We start from the raw sequence: 15,079 nt of genomic DNA on the forward strand, positions 1-15,079 counted from the left end.
GTCTTAATTCAAATAGACAATTTTGTCTAACACAACATCATCCTCTTTAAAAATTGAGGTCTCACTGAGTTGATAATTATATTGTCTCTTTAGGAGCAGGAAGCACTTGCTCACCTATATTTTGATTAAATGGCTTTTTTCTTTATTAGGATCCAACTCAGAAAAAGATGGAATGCACCATACTGTCACCAAGCACAGAGGTATCATTACACTCTATAGGCACCAGAAAGCAGCTTTTGCTATCACAAGCAGGCGAGGCCCTATCCCCAAAGCAATCAAAGCTCAGATAGCAGATCTACCTGCAGGAAGTAGTGGGACTATCCTGGTTGAACTCGATGAGGTAAATAGTCCCCATCCCATCCCCCTCTTCCCCCACGAATGTTTTTACTCTTAAATATTTGGTTTCTAGATTCAGAACTAAGTTGTTATTAGCTACTACTTGGGCTGAGGTAGGAGGATTAAAAGTTTGAGGCCAGACTGGGAGGGAGGGAGGAAGGAGGATCAAATTAATGTACAAGAGTGCGGATAATATTTCAGGACAGGGAATGCAGGCAGACACTTTGCCCTAAGACATAACAATAGCTCTTACAGTAGCATATTAACAACGGGGTGACTATTCCTGTTCTTTGGGTGTAAGACATGGGCTCTTACCTGGGCTCTACAGTAAACTGTTAGTGCTAAAAAATGTGGTTTCATCTCTGAGACTGCTGTTTTTGGGGGCCAGTGAACGTTTTAAAAATGTCACTGGTGACTGTCTCTAGAAATAGCATATGCCCTTCTATTATTTTATTTCTGTGCTAAACTAAAAAAATCTAGTTAGGAGTTTTAGGTCTGTGTGGAATTTATTATTGGAAAATGTTTGCAGTGGCCATAAATTCATCCAGTAATTGTTTTATTGATTAATAGAAGCACTGTCAATTTTTAAATGGTGACTTTAAAATCCTTCTGACTAAGACTGTAATGTAGTATACTTTTTTCTAATATTCTTTCAAAATTGGATTTTAGGGTCAGAAACCTTACCTGGTACAACGGAGAGGAGCTGAGTTTGCCTTAACAACTATAGTGAAGCATTTTGGTGCTGAAATGGCAGTGAAGTTGCCACATCTTTGGGATGCCATGGTTGGCCCATTGAAGACTATGATTGACCTAAGTAATTTTGGTATGCATGTATTTAAATCAGTTCAGGGTTTTTAGAATGTGTCACATACCCTTTTAAAAGAAAGCTGCTTATCTCTTTTTCTCCTAGCCTAGCATGTAAACTCTAACATGGCTGATAACTTTCATGTTATTCTGTCCTAGCTGAGCATGGAAGCTCTAACATGGCTGATAACTTTCATGTTATTCTGTATGCCTTCTCCCATTCTCTTATATATTTGAAAATAGATTTTGAAATACATTATTATTTTAAATCTCTTTGGTCTCTTTAAGTATAGTATTTGAGTACTTAAAGTCACACCATTTTTAATACAAAAAGCTTTATTGACATTTTTATATTAGCTGAGGGGGTACTGATTTTTTTTTTGTGGACTCTAGGTTCTAAAAATTAGTTATAGAGTGATAGGACTTTTATTTGAATAGATGGAAAGTCTCTCCTGGAAAGAGGTGATGTTCCTGCTCAAGAATTGGTGAATTCCCTTCAAGTGTTTGAAATAGCAGCAGCTTCAATGGATTCTGCACTTCATCCCTTGGTAATTAATATGTGTTGTGCTTTTTCAGATAAAATAGTCTTGTTGAATAATTTTAATACTTGAAAAATATAATTTATGTTGCTACTAATGGCATTTTTAAGAATGTGGTATAACTAGAATCTTCCTTATGAGACTTGTGAATTGGGTGCAGGTATGAAAACCCAGTGTGGAAACTTAAGGAGCATTGTGGAAAGAGTTCTGAAGGAGAGGAGACAGAGTAAAGAGAAAGAAAAGTGTAGACTGTTTAGATCAATAATAGGTAGAGCTCCACACAAGGAGGAGCTCAGGCAGCAGGACATGTCTTCAGGATAAGTGGAGGTGGAGGAGATCACCTGCTAAGGTGGAACTGGTCAGTGGCCAAGGGGACACCAGTGTGTGGTTTTTCTTTTGGGTTGGCTTTTACTGTTATTTTATTTTATTTTATTTTATTTTTGTTTTTTTTTTTTCGAGACAGAGTTTCTCTGTGTAGCCCTGGCTATCCTGGAACTCACTTTGTAGACCAGGCTGGCCTCAAACTTAGAAATCCACCTGCCTCTGCCTCCCAAGTGCTGGGATTAAAGGCGTGCGCCACCACTGCCCGGCTTTTACTGTTAATCTATATATCTACATTAGGGATACTCTTTGCCGTTTATTGTATTGCACAGAGTTTTATCTTGTCTCTGTAACTACGTAACATTAAAATAAGATGCATAAAATTCAATCTAGGAGATAGTGGTTAGGAATAAAACTCCATACTTTTACTTGTTAAGACTTTCTGATAAGCTGTAGCGGCCTTTGTCCATTCCCAGTTTCTTAGAAGACTGGGTTGTAGGATTGCTTGTGTGTGGTGGTTTGAAGCCAGTCTGGACAAGAAACAGCAAGTCTTCTCAGAGAAAGTGCTCCCATCTTTTTTATTATTAGTAAAGAAAGAACTCCATCTTTATCCCCCTGTACTCAGCTGAAATGTGTGGCTGGCCTTCACTGTTGAATAAGTACTTGGCTGTTATTGGTAGCCTTGATGTTCTATGCAGTAGACATTTAGCAGTGAATGCTGTTGTAGTCATAATGTTGTGGTAAGCCAGGACTGGGAAATACCTACCCAAAACCAAAGTATGGTACCTCGAAAAAAATCAGGAACACTGAACTTTTTTAAGTATTCCCTAATAAGTAATGTAATTTTTTTTTCAATTACTTTTAGCTGGTACAGCATTTGCCTCATCTTTATATGTGCCTTCAGTATCCTAGCACTGCAGTGAGGCATATGGCGGCTCGTTGCATAGGTGTCATGAGTAAAATAGCTACCCTGGAAACAATGAATATTTTTTTGGAGAAGGTACTTCCTTGGTTGGGAGCAATTGATGACAATGTCAAGCAAGAAGGTGCAATTGAAGCACTTGCCTGTATCCTTTATTTTGCCAGACTTGAAATTTTTTATTCATTTTATTTAAGAATAATTCAGTTTACTCACTTAAAATATACACAGTGACAGCTTTTTATATTTTATTTTGAAGTATTTACATTTCACAATGAATTCATTCTGATTATATTTTCATATAAGAAGTTTAAAGAATTGCTTAAAATAGATAACTTTTTAACATGCAAAAGTACTTTTATATAACTTTAAACTAGTAACCAATCTGTTTATCTTAATGTCTCCTTAGTATTAAATACTTGGTGGGTTATATTTACCTTAAATATATGTTTCCAAACTCTGTTCATGTTTTTTCCAGGGGAAAATTAATGAAATATATAAGATAATTAAGCTCTGGTTTCTCTTCAGGCCATGTAAACTTCTGCCTTTTACTGAAATATAGTAAATCTAGAAATGTGCTACAAGCTCTTTTGAAGGACATGGCAGCCATTGTTTAATTTGGAATGTATGAATCCCATGGGTCAAAGCAAGAAAGGTGGATAAGGTCAGATCAGTAGAAAATTCTGGTTCTTCTGGTTCAGAATTTTCACAGCCACAGAGATTAGGTTCAGTATATCCAGGTGGTGATTTTTATGCTCCTGGTGGGAAATTGAGAATTAATCATTGGTGATACTGAGTTGTCCTATGAAACCTGACTCCTTCTTCTGATTTTTTTCAAGCACAAGGCATGCAAATAAAAATACCCAAACAATGGGCTGGAGAGATGGCTCAGCAGTTAAGAGTGCCGACTGCTCTTCCGAAGGTCATGAGTTCAAATCCCAGCAACCACATGGCTTACAACCATCCGTAATGAGATCTGATGCCCTCTTCTGGTGTGTCTGAAGACAGCTACAGTGTACTTACATATAATAAATAAATAAATCTTAAAAAAAAAAAACCCAAACAGTAAGATTTTTAAAAAATAAACACACACACACACACACACAGGCTTGTCTGTGTACCGTTTGCATGCCTAGTACCCATGGAGACTAGAAGAGGACATCAGATCCCCTGGGACTGGAGTTACAGATGGTTGTGAGCTATTATGTGGGTTCTGGTAATTAAATCCAGGTCCCTTGGATTGGTCCCACTGGGCCATCTCTTCATCCCCAGCTTTGTTTTGTTTTTGTTTTTTCAAGGCAGGATTTCACTGTGTAGTCCTGGAACTCACTGTATAGACCAAGCTGGTCTTGACTTTAGAGATGTGCCTGCCTCTGCCTCCTGAGTGCTGGGATCAGAGATTTGTATCACCACTGCCTGTCTTTCGATTTTTTATTTTTAATTGTAATAGTTACATAATGCTTTTAAAAGAGTTCTAACATGCAAATATAGTTAGGATTGTTAAGAGAAATCATTACATTGAGCTTGGCAGGATGTTGTCCGTCTGTAATCCTAGCACTCAGGTAGAATCAGAAGGACCAAGAGTTTAAGGCCATTCTAGACTTATAGGATAACTTGTCTCAGAAAATAATAGAAAGTAAAGTGGTCAGGGTATATTATATGCATGTATGAAAATGTCAAAAAAAACCCAAACTTTTTTTTTTCTAAATGTTGAAGTTGCAATCTTTGCATACTAGTACATGAAGATGTGTACCAGGGAACTATTTTAAAATCTCCTTGACGACTTACTCAGGTGTTATGGAACAATTGGATGTCGGTATTGTTCCATATATTGTCCTTTTAGTTGTGCCTGTATTGGGAAGAATGAGTGATCAGACAGACAGTGTGAGATTCATGGCCACCCAGTGCTTTGCAACACTGATTAGATTGATGCCACTTGAGGTAAGTGGGAGAGATTGGGGTTTGTGAGTTTAGTGTTTTGTATAACCTCAGAAAAGTAACTTTTTATTTTTACAGATTTATTTTGTGTGTCAGGGCTCTGTGTGTGTGTAATGAAACTGAAGTTGGGTCCAGTGCCATCATGAGACCTCAGGTTGATGTACTGTGGTATGTCCTGGCCACAAGCACAACCCTGCTTTGTTAGTGTAGTTTTTAGTTCTCCATGGGCAAAACTTGTTTTAAAATAATACTAATTGTATGGTGATCCAAAGTTAATAATTGTAAATATTTTGGATTTAAAAATTTTTTATGGTACTGGGGATTGAACATAAGCCTTGTACATGGTAGGTAAGTGTTCTATCAATTACCTCTACCCTTTAGCACAGAAATACCTATCTCAAAAGTAAGATTCGAGGGGCTAGAGATACGGCTCGGCGGTTAAGAGCACTGATTGCTTTAGTCTTTCATTTAAAAAAAAAAACATTGGTTGAAAAGATGACTCGGTGGCTAAGAGTACTTGCTACACAAGTATGAGGACCTGAGTTTGAGTCCCCACCACTCACATAACAAACTAGATGAGGCTGGTCACAGTCTGTCACTTTGACACTAAGGGCCAGGGACAGGAGGATCACTGGGCTTGCTGGCTGTCATTCTGGCTCTGATTCAGGTTCAGTGAGAAGAAACTAAAGGAATGATGATGTTAGAGAGTGACAGAGCAGGACACCTGGTATCTTCCTTTGGCCTTTGTGCAGACATAATACACACAGTCTGTCAAATCAATATTGAAACCTAAGGCTGGGTATAGTCAGGGCAGGTCTATGAGCATCACAGTATGTCAAAGAATTTAATGGAATACTGATGTGTTTAAATTATTTAAGGGAAAAAAAGAGGCTAGTTTAGCTAACAGTTAAACAGCACCCCATCCCCCCCAATATATTGTATTTTGAAAAGGTCAGAAGTGGTTTGTATGTATTTCACATTTGCCTCATGCTCCAGGATGAGATTTAATAGCTCTTCCGGTGTTCACCAGCCCGGCAAGGGCTTTCCTAGATGAAGCTATCTGGTGAGCTATAAATGTCACTAGGACTCTTGGTGCTCTTGCTGAGACTCTTGCTCAGGCTCAAGCAGTTTGGCACTAAATTATACAGGTGCTAACAAAATGAATACAGTGCACAATTCCTTCTTTGTTATAAAACAGAAAACTTGGGGGGATTTATTAGAACTTTTATATACCATATTTTGAGATTCACTATCTGAAGACTTCAGAACACTGTGAAGCTGACAGTGATTGACAACAGCATAGAATGTAAAGTAGGCTACATATCTTTGTTTCTTTATTAACACTTGTTGCAAATTAAAGTCCTCACTATGTTTTGTCTAATTCTTCAAACACTTTTAGTATCTTTTAAAATCTTTACATTTATTTACCATCAAGTCTTTATATTATTTTTAATTATGTTTTTCTGTGTGTATGTTTGCCTTTGTAAAACTGAAATTATTTTGATAACATTTTAGGATAGAAAATTTTAATAAATGGCATGAACTGTCTAGTGAAATCCAGGCCTTTTAGACAACCTTCTTTTTCCTTACCCCATCCACCACACAAAGAACACGCATTAGTTAATACTTCTTTTTGAGAGAGGTTCTCACATAGCTGACCTCAGATTCTCTGTGTAGCTGAGCATGAACTGCGACCCCTGAATGTTGTAATTACACAGGTGTAGTTTTATGCAATGCTAGCGTTGAACTCGGGGCTTTTTGCATGTTCATCAGGCACTTAACAAATAAGCTATGTACTATTCGCGAGTCTAATTCTAATACATCTTAAAAACCTTTTTTAGGCTGGCATTCCAGACCCTCCAAATATGTCAGAAGAATTAATCCAATTGAAAGCAAAAGAGCGACACTTTTTAGAGCAATTGTTAGATGGGAAGAAGTTAGAAAATTACAAGATCCCAGTGCCAATCAATGCTGAACTCAGAAAGTATCAGCAGGTAAGTTTGTAAATGTGAAGTCACTTTTTCTTTTTGATGCAATAGTCTTAGGTTTAGTTTCCTATTTTAATTTATCTAGGTTCACAGAAGTACGTTTTACAAGACAAAGACTCTTAAGCTCTGCTTACATTCATAGTTTTCCTTTCTCTCCCCAATCTTCTAGGACGGTGTGAACTGGTTAGCCTTTCTCAATAAGTATAAGCTTCATGGGATTCTGTGTGATGACATGGGCTTAGGGAAAACATTACAGTCCATCTGCATCCTAGCAGGAGATCATTGTCAGAGGTAATCAAAAACAATAGTTCAAAATAAAGGTTCTGAATCCTGATCAGTGTAAACAAATTGCTTACTTGTTTTTTCTTTTGTAAAGGGCCCAGGAATATGCAAAATCGAAATTGGCAGAATGTATGCCACTTCCTTCCTTGGTGGTTTGTCCACCAACATTAACGGGTCATTGGGTAGATGAAGTAGGTAAATTTTGCTCCAGAGAATATCTCAATCCGTTGCATTATACTGGCCCTCCCACTGAAAGGATAAGGTAAGACTTCACTGAGTCAAATAGAAAAAGTGACTTCACATTTGCAAACTTACCTGCTGATTTTGTTGCTTATGTGCAACAAAAAGATTCATAGTTTAAATCTTTTGGAAACATAAAATGTATTAAAAGTGAACTGCAGTCAGCTCTATAATTAGACCCTTAGAGACCCAGCTTAAGAAGATGGTAAGAAGGGAAGGGTGAGGCTCACCAGAATGAAGGACTTGCACCACTCTCCTACCCATGGTGGTTCTAAGTCTGAGAAACTAGCAGCAGCCATGTCCACCCTGTGTGCTCTCTTGAGGGCCTTGTGGCCACAGCACCTCTTTGTTCTTTTATTCCATTCTTAAATATTTTCTCAGTTTCCTTTTGTTCTCCTTTGTTTTCTTTATATGTACTTTTGGTTCATAGTTGCTGTTCTAGATATACTATTGTCATGGCCACACGTGTTTACTTAGGATCACCCTCTCAGGTTTTCAACCTGTGGGTCACGACCTCTTTGTAGTTGCATATCAGATATGTACATTACAATTTATAACAGTAGCAAAATTACAGTTATGAAGTAGCAATGAAATAATTTTATGGTTGGAGTTACCACAACCTGAGGAACTGTATTACAGGGTTACAACATCAGGAAGGTTGAAAATCACTGTGCTAAGGTCTACTGTTTGGAGATCAGCATAGGGCCTGAATTGAAGGTCACTTAAGTTTGTTAAGTGGACAGAAGGAGGATTTGAATGTAAGCAGTTCAAATGTTTGCAGTGTAGTGTCATGCATCTTCGAGTGATAGAAATTCTATTTGTTAGCTCATCTAACAGGGAATCAGTTCACTCCCTAGAGAATTTTAAGGCTGGGTTACTGCTTTAGAAGCAACTGGAGGACTCTTACTTGTTGTTCTTTCCCAAATATAGTTTGTTGAGTTGATCTTTACTATACTTCATTCTGGAGTTGGTGGTAAATGACCCTGGGCATTCGCTGACCACATTCTCCTAGCTCCACTACCATACTAAGTAGTTCTTTACTTTTTTATCAGAGATCTCAGTCCTAGACATGATAGACTGGCTGTTAATCATGTTCATAGGATCTCATCTTGTGAATAGGTCAACCTGGTTCTGATGCTTCATCTTTTTATTCATTATGGGGATCTAGGATTGATAAGCACCATTTAGCTTGAATGGTAAAAGAATGAATGTGCCCCAAAAGAAGAGATACTGGAAAGCTCTTGTTGTATTTTGAGTTAGGTGCTCATCTCTTTTTCTGAGCCACATATCAGATCTGCATCATAAAAAATGTGGTAGCATTCTTGTTTACAGTAAACAGTGCTCAGCAGGCAGATTGGAGCACTTTACAGATGTACACATCATAGCAGCTGCAGTCACACTATTGAAATTGTATTAAGACCAGTGTGGTGGCTCACACCTTTAGCATTTAATCCCAGCTCAGGAACCAGAGGCAGGCTGATGTCTGAGTTCAAGGCCAGCTTGGTCTATAAAATGAGTTCCAGGACAGCCGGGACTACGCAGAGAAACCTTGTCTGAAGAAACAAAACCAACCAACCAAAGAAAAAAAGCAAAATAAAATGGCATTAAGAAATTAATAATTCCTGTTTTCTTTCCTTATTTTCTTTAAAGGTTGCAACATCAAGTAAAAAGGCATAATCTGATAGTAGCCTCATATGATGTTGTGAGGAATGATATAGACTTTTTTAGGTAAGAATTCAAATATACGTTACAAAAATTTAGTGTTGATGGGTGATAGGGAGGATAAATAGGATAATGTGGGTACTGAGTATGAACAGTATACTTGACATACATGTATAAAAATGTAAGCCAAACTGTCACTTTTTACAGTGGATGCATGCTATTTTGATTTTTAAAACTTAGTTGGGAGAAAGCTCAAAAGAGATTTTCAGGCTGGTGGAACATGATGTTTTGCTCTGGATTGTGGCTATGTGTATAATATACCTTAGAGAATTCATACATTCATTCACATCAGAATTGTAGATTTGTCTGCATGTATTCTCTATTTCCATGAAATACTTCTAGCAAGAAAAAAAGAAAAATTGATACTGAAATTGAGAATACTTAATTTTTGGCTTCTAAGATTGTTCCTATAATGTTCCTATGTAGGAAAAGATGGATAACATTTTTTAAAATTTATTTTTCCTTAGAAATATTAAATTTAACTACTGTATTCTTGATGAAGGCCATGTCATAAAAAATGGAAAAACCAAGTTGTCAAAAGCAGTAAAACAGCTGACTGCTAACTATAGGATTATTCTTTCTGGAACACCAATCCAGGTAATTATTTACAGTTCTTCCTATTTTTTTTTAAAGATTTATTTATTATAAATGAGTACACTGTAGCTGTCTTCAGATGTACCAGAAGGGGGTGTCAGATTTCATTATGGGTGGTTGTGAGCTACCATGTGGTTGCTGGGATTTGAATTCATGACCTCTGGAAGAGCAGGCAGTGCTCTTAACCGCTGAGCCATCTCACCAGCCCCCTGGTTCTTCCTATTTTAAAACAGAAATTGTAAATTTGTCATGTGCCATAGCATTTAGTAGTAAATTAAGGAGTCTTTTAGTTTATAAAGATGACAAAAAAATCTCCAGTAGTTAAATTGTTTTTGTAAAGACTCCTTTGGTATGTGGCAGCAGCATATAGGTTTAGTTTTGTCTGTTTTTGTTTTTGAGACAGGGTCTTACTATGTAGCCCTAACTGGTCTGAAATCCACTAGATAGGCCAGACTGGTTTTAAACTCATTGTAATCCCCCTGCCTCTGCTTTCTGAATGCTGGGATTACAAATATACATGATCACACCTGGCCTTTCATAATTAATCTTTTTGTTTTCCTTCTTGGTTTTCGAGACAGGGTCTCTTTATGTAACCCTGGTTGTCCTAGAACTAGCTCTGTAGACCAGGCTGGCCTCAAACTCACAGAGATCCAACTGCCTCTGCCTCCCAAGTGCTCGGATTAAAGGTGTGCATCACCACTGCCTGGCCATGATTAATTAGATTATTAGATTAATTAAATATATATATTTTTAATTTTATGTGTATGAGTGTTTTGCCAGTGTACTGTGTTGTGTATAAGGAGATCACAGAGACCAGAAAAGGGTATCACATTCCATAGTACTGGAGTTATAAATTGTTGCCACTATGTTGGGAACTGAATCTGGGTCCTCTGTAAGAGCAGCAACTCTTTCTTAACTCCTGAGCTACCTTTCAAGGTGTCCCATCTCCTTTGCCATTATATAGTCGAGACTAGCCCAGAACTCACCACAGATCAAGCTGTAGGTCAAGCTCACAGATCTGCTTGCCTCTTAAATAGGTCAATTTTTATTAAAGGTCATACTTAAATTCTAATTTTTAGGCGATTTAAATAACAGATTTGATCCTACCCTGACCATTCTACTTCTGTAATTACCTAGAAATCTAATTTAGCAGTGAAAATTTAGAACCATCTTAGATATGATTATCACACAGGAGAGGTGTGAAAACTTGAGCAAATGTTCCTGTCTGGCCTGGATAGCCACTTGGTAGGACAATTGATTACCTTATTCTCCAGTTAGTGGAACCATAGTTTCTAGCTCTAAAAATGAATGGATTTTTTCTTCAAGGCAGGATTTTTCTGTGTAGTAGTGTAGCTGCTCTTAAATTAGTTTCACCTACCTCAGCTTCCCATGTGCTGGGATTCAGAAGCATGCCATGTACGTGGTGGTACAACCCTTTGAACCCAGCACAGCCGAGGCAGGGGCAGCCTGATCTACACAGATAGTTCCACAACAGCCAGGGCTGTAAAGAAACTCTGTCTCCGGCTGGAGAGTTGGCTCAGCGCTTAAGAGCAATGACTACTCTTCCAGAGGTCCTCAGTTCAAATCCCAGCAACCACTTGGTGGCTCACAACCATCCGTATTGAGATCTGATGTCCTCTTCTGTGTGTCTGAAGACAGCTACAGTGTACTTGCATATAATAAATAAATAAATAAATCTTAAAAAAGAAACTGTCTCAATAAAAATAAAAAAATAAGAAAAAGGGGGTTCTGAGGCTTACAGTATAGCTAGTTTAATAAGCACTGCATATCTTAATAATCATTAACGATAAGCTTTTTTTTTAACACAGATTTTTCTAAACTTACTAGTTCTGTGGGCTGTGTGTGTATGTGTTGTGTGTGTGTGTAAAAGTGTTATTTTATGTGTGTGTGTATATGTGTGTAAAAGAGTGTGTTATTTTATTTTGTTAGGGATCAAACCCAGGGCTGCAACTTGAAGCAAGTGTTAAAATCTGAATTAAACCCCTAGCCCAAAGTTGTTTTTGGTATGTGTCTGTTTTAAAGTGCACTAAAAGGGGATAGAAGAGACTTAAATTTATTATTATTATTATTATTATTATTATTATTATTATTATTATTATTATTATTATTATTGTTTTTTGAGACAGTTTCTCTGTGTATCCCTGGATGTCCTGGGGTTCACTATGTTAACCAGGTAGACCTTGAATTTACAGAGATCCATCTGCCTCTGCCTCCCAAGTGCTGGGATTAAAGGTGCATGCCCTATTTAACGACTTGTACTTGATTGAGACCTCAGAAGGTTTGAGGGTTTGTCTCTTTAAAAGGCCATCTCTTTTCTCTTCCCCCACTTTAGTTTTGAAGCTGTCAGATGGGTTTCTGCTCTGCAGCGCTTTAGTGGGATTCGAAGGGTGTCCATGTTAGAGAGCAGCTGAATGTGCTGAGCCAGATCCAGGGCTGCTGAGGTTTCTGAAGAAGGAAAAAGTGGGGAGGCACATTAGGATCCAGATCTACTGGGAAATGATACTTTCCGAAATGAAGAAAAGATAATTGATGATTCTTTTTCTGTTCAGAACAATGTTTTGGAGTTGTGGTCATTATTTGATTTCCTTATGCCTGGATTTTTGGGTACTGAACGCCAGTTTGCTGCTCGGTATGGCAAACCTATATTAGCGAGTAGGGATGCACGGAGCTCCAGTAGAGAACAAGAAGCAGGTAAGAAAGAATTACAGTAAGTCCTCATGGTCAAGAGTATGATGCGTTACAGGCATTTAAAGCGCTACTCTCACTGTTGACAGGTGTTCTTGCAATGGATGCACTGCACCGGCAAGTCCTGCCGTTTCTTCTCAGAAGAATGAAAGAAGATGTTTTGCAAGATCTTCCACCTAAAATTATTCAAGACTATTACTGTACTCTTAGCCCTCTCCAGGTTAGGAATGTGGTCATTGTAATTGTTGATAGAATACTATTAGCAGGATAGCTTTTAGTTTTATCAGATGCCTATTGATAATTAAATCCTCCAGTTTATTTGTTGACTTTCTGGACATATTCCTAAATCTTGCTGTGAATGGTAAAATATAAACATGAACTACATCTCACTCTAGTGGAGGAGTCTAGAGCACATTTCCCTCCAAAGGGACAGACAGTGTACTTTCTCTAAAGATAGTGATCCGTGTTTTGTAAGTTAAAATAGAGGCCAATGCTCTTCTCCCCGACACTCACTTAAAGAAAGCACTACGGCTTCTCTTACGCATAGCCAAGCTTTGGGGCTGTTTGTTGAGTGAAATAAGACTGCTTGAATACAGGTCATAGAGAAGGTGATAGCTGATCCGTGTTGGTATCGGGACTGCCTGACTGATGGACAGGTGCTATATGCAACATATGCTTAAGCAAAAGCAACAATGTGCTTACAACAGAGTGATTTACTCCCTGACACAGACTGGTATCTGATTTTATGATATAAACCGTTTGTTTTTAGAATTTTTATTTTGTATTTTCAAACCACTAGTAACTGAAACTACAAGAAGCAAAAAGGGGCAGAGAAGGTGCCAATATTTGAAAAAAGCCCTTATTAAGGCCAAGACCTTTTTGTGAGTGGTATTGTGTCATCTTTATGACAGAGCTATAGATGTCACATAGTCCATTTTTTGCAAATACAGCAAAAGTGAGAAAAAGTAAGCAACTTGCCTAATAACACTATTTGAGTTAAGCATAAAATCTTGATCTTTGGGATGTTACTGCACTTGAAATATTAGTTGTTTTCTATCAGTGTTGCAAATAAATTTTACCTAGTTCTGACTTTGTACACACGGAGACTGTTAGGAGAGAGTTGTATTGTGAGGCTTTCCTTTCCTCTTCATAGAAACCATTTCTGTCAGACACTGCGAGAATGGTTAGTTTATATACTCTGTTTCAGTATTGTTTGGTTTGGCAAGGTCAAAGGCATCAAAGACTCACAGATGTCAAATGTAACCTTATCTGCTTCTGGTATATATTAGTATAGTGCCCGTTAGCCAGTACTGACCTGTTCACCTTGGATTTATGGCCAGGGAGCTCTGGTTCTTCTGTGCTTTAACATCTGGCCTACAGAGTGAGTTCCAGGACAGCCAGAGCTACCCAGAGAAACCCTGTCTCAGAAGAAGAAAAAGGAAATTGCTTCTTGACAGGGGTGTCTCATGAGTAATGGGTACTTTTGCCCTCTAGGGAGGGAACGCTGGTAATATTCTGGTGATAGTACTCTAGTGTAGGCAGAAACCACGTTTAAATATTCTGGAGGAAGAGACTCCAGAGGAAAGTGACATTTCCCTGCCTTTGTTTAGCATTTATGGATTTGTGTTCTGTGAATTTTATTCTACCATCCTTTTGCATTATGTTAATACAAGGTAATGCTTTAAATTAGCAGTAACATTCTTTTAAAATTTAGTCTCAGAAGGGACTGATAGGTTTTGTTTTTTAATAGACTTGTGTTAAAAATAGATTTTTCTCACTTACTTGTAATGGATCTGATCCCTTTTGTTGATAATTTATTTTCCTAAATGGAGGAAAAATTTAGTGTTTGTGTGTACAATACATTGCAGCTGAACTTAACACATTAATTTTTCATTTTTTTTTCTGTAAATGTAATTTTAAAGGGACTTACATACAGATGGACTGAATTATCTCTAATATCAATAATGAGGTAGTTGTGTCTTAGTTTGCTCTATTTATAAAGGCTGGTTTAATTTACTGTTCATGGCGCGCACACACACACACACACACACACACACACACACACACACCCTTTTCTTAGATATATATTAACTGTTTCCCTGGGATAATTTCACAGGTTCAGCTTTATGAAGATTTTGCTAAGTCACGTGCCAAGTGTGATGTCGATGAGACTGTGTCTTCAGTTGCACTTTCAGAAGAAACTGAAAAACCAAAACTTAAAGCTACAGGCCATGTATTTCAGGTAGAGGTTATAGACTACTTTTAAGAATTAAAGAATGTTCTTAATGGAGGCTGTATTTATATAGAAAACTAAAATGCATATTCCTCTTTTTTCCAACACTGAAGATAACATGAAAAATTTCAAAGTACCTATTTAATATTTCATAGTTTGGTCTGTCTGTTAAGAGAGAGACTTCTATAGCTCAGGCTAGCTGCATGGTCACCATGGCAAATGGTATATGAGCCTCTGTTCTTGAAACCCCTCTTTTTGCCTCCAGAGTACTGGGATTACAGGCATGTGCCGCCACACCCAGCTAATGTTAATATAAGCAATGAGAAAATGCTTTTAATATCTACCTTACACAATGTAGCACACATTTGTATTCAATGAAAAGAAGGCTTTAGAATGAAGGATCTTACTTTTCAGAAAGTAATGAAGTAAATACAGTGCAGTGTCTGCAACTGACAAG

General features: G+C 37.7%; 1 protein-coding gene across 1 annotated transcript in view; it reads left to right on the forward strand.

Moving 5' to 3' along the window:
• The window catches only part of Btaf1 (B-TFIID TATA-box binding protein associated factor 1), an 89,951-nt gene that overhangs the window by 60,956 nt on the left and 13,916 nt on the right, over positions 1-15,079 (forward strand). Inside the window, exons 21-33 of the mRNA XM_031390175.1 lie at positions 150-340; positions 1,006-1,159; positions 1,579-1,688; positions 2,866-3,067; positions 4,712-4,860; positions 6,699-6,851; positions 7,015-7,136; positions 7,222-7,389; positions 9,018-9,095; positions 9,557-9,686; positions 12,254-12,395; positions 12,479-12,609; positions 14,506-14,631. Coding sequence (XP_031246035.1) covers positions 150-340; positions 1,006-1,159; positions 1,579-1,688; positions 2,866-3,067; positions 4,712-4,860; positions 6,699-6,851; positions 7,015-7,136; positions 7,222-7,389; positions 9,018-9,095; positions 9,557-9,686; positions 12,254-12,395; positions 12,479-12,609; positions 14,506-14,631 — 1,856 coding nt within the window. The remainder of the gene's footprint in view (positions 1-149; positions 341-1,005; positions 1,160-1,578; positions 1,689-2,865; positions 3,068-4,711; positions 4,861-6,698; positions 6,852-7,014; positions 7,137-7,221; positions 7,390-9,017; positions 9,096-9,556; positions 9,687-12,253; positions 12,396-12,478; positions 12,610-14,505; positions 14,632-15,079) is intronic.

Source organism: Mastomys coucha, unplaced genomic scaffold, assembly GCF_008632895.1.
Source record: "Mastomys coucha isolate ucsf_1 unplaced genomic scaffold, UCSF_Mcou_1 pScaffold21, whole genome shotgun sequence".
Classification (NCBI taxonomy): domain Eukaryota; kingdom Metazoa; phylum Chordata; class Mammalia; order Rodentia; family Muridae; genus Mastomys; species Mastomys coucha.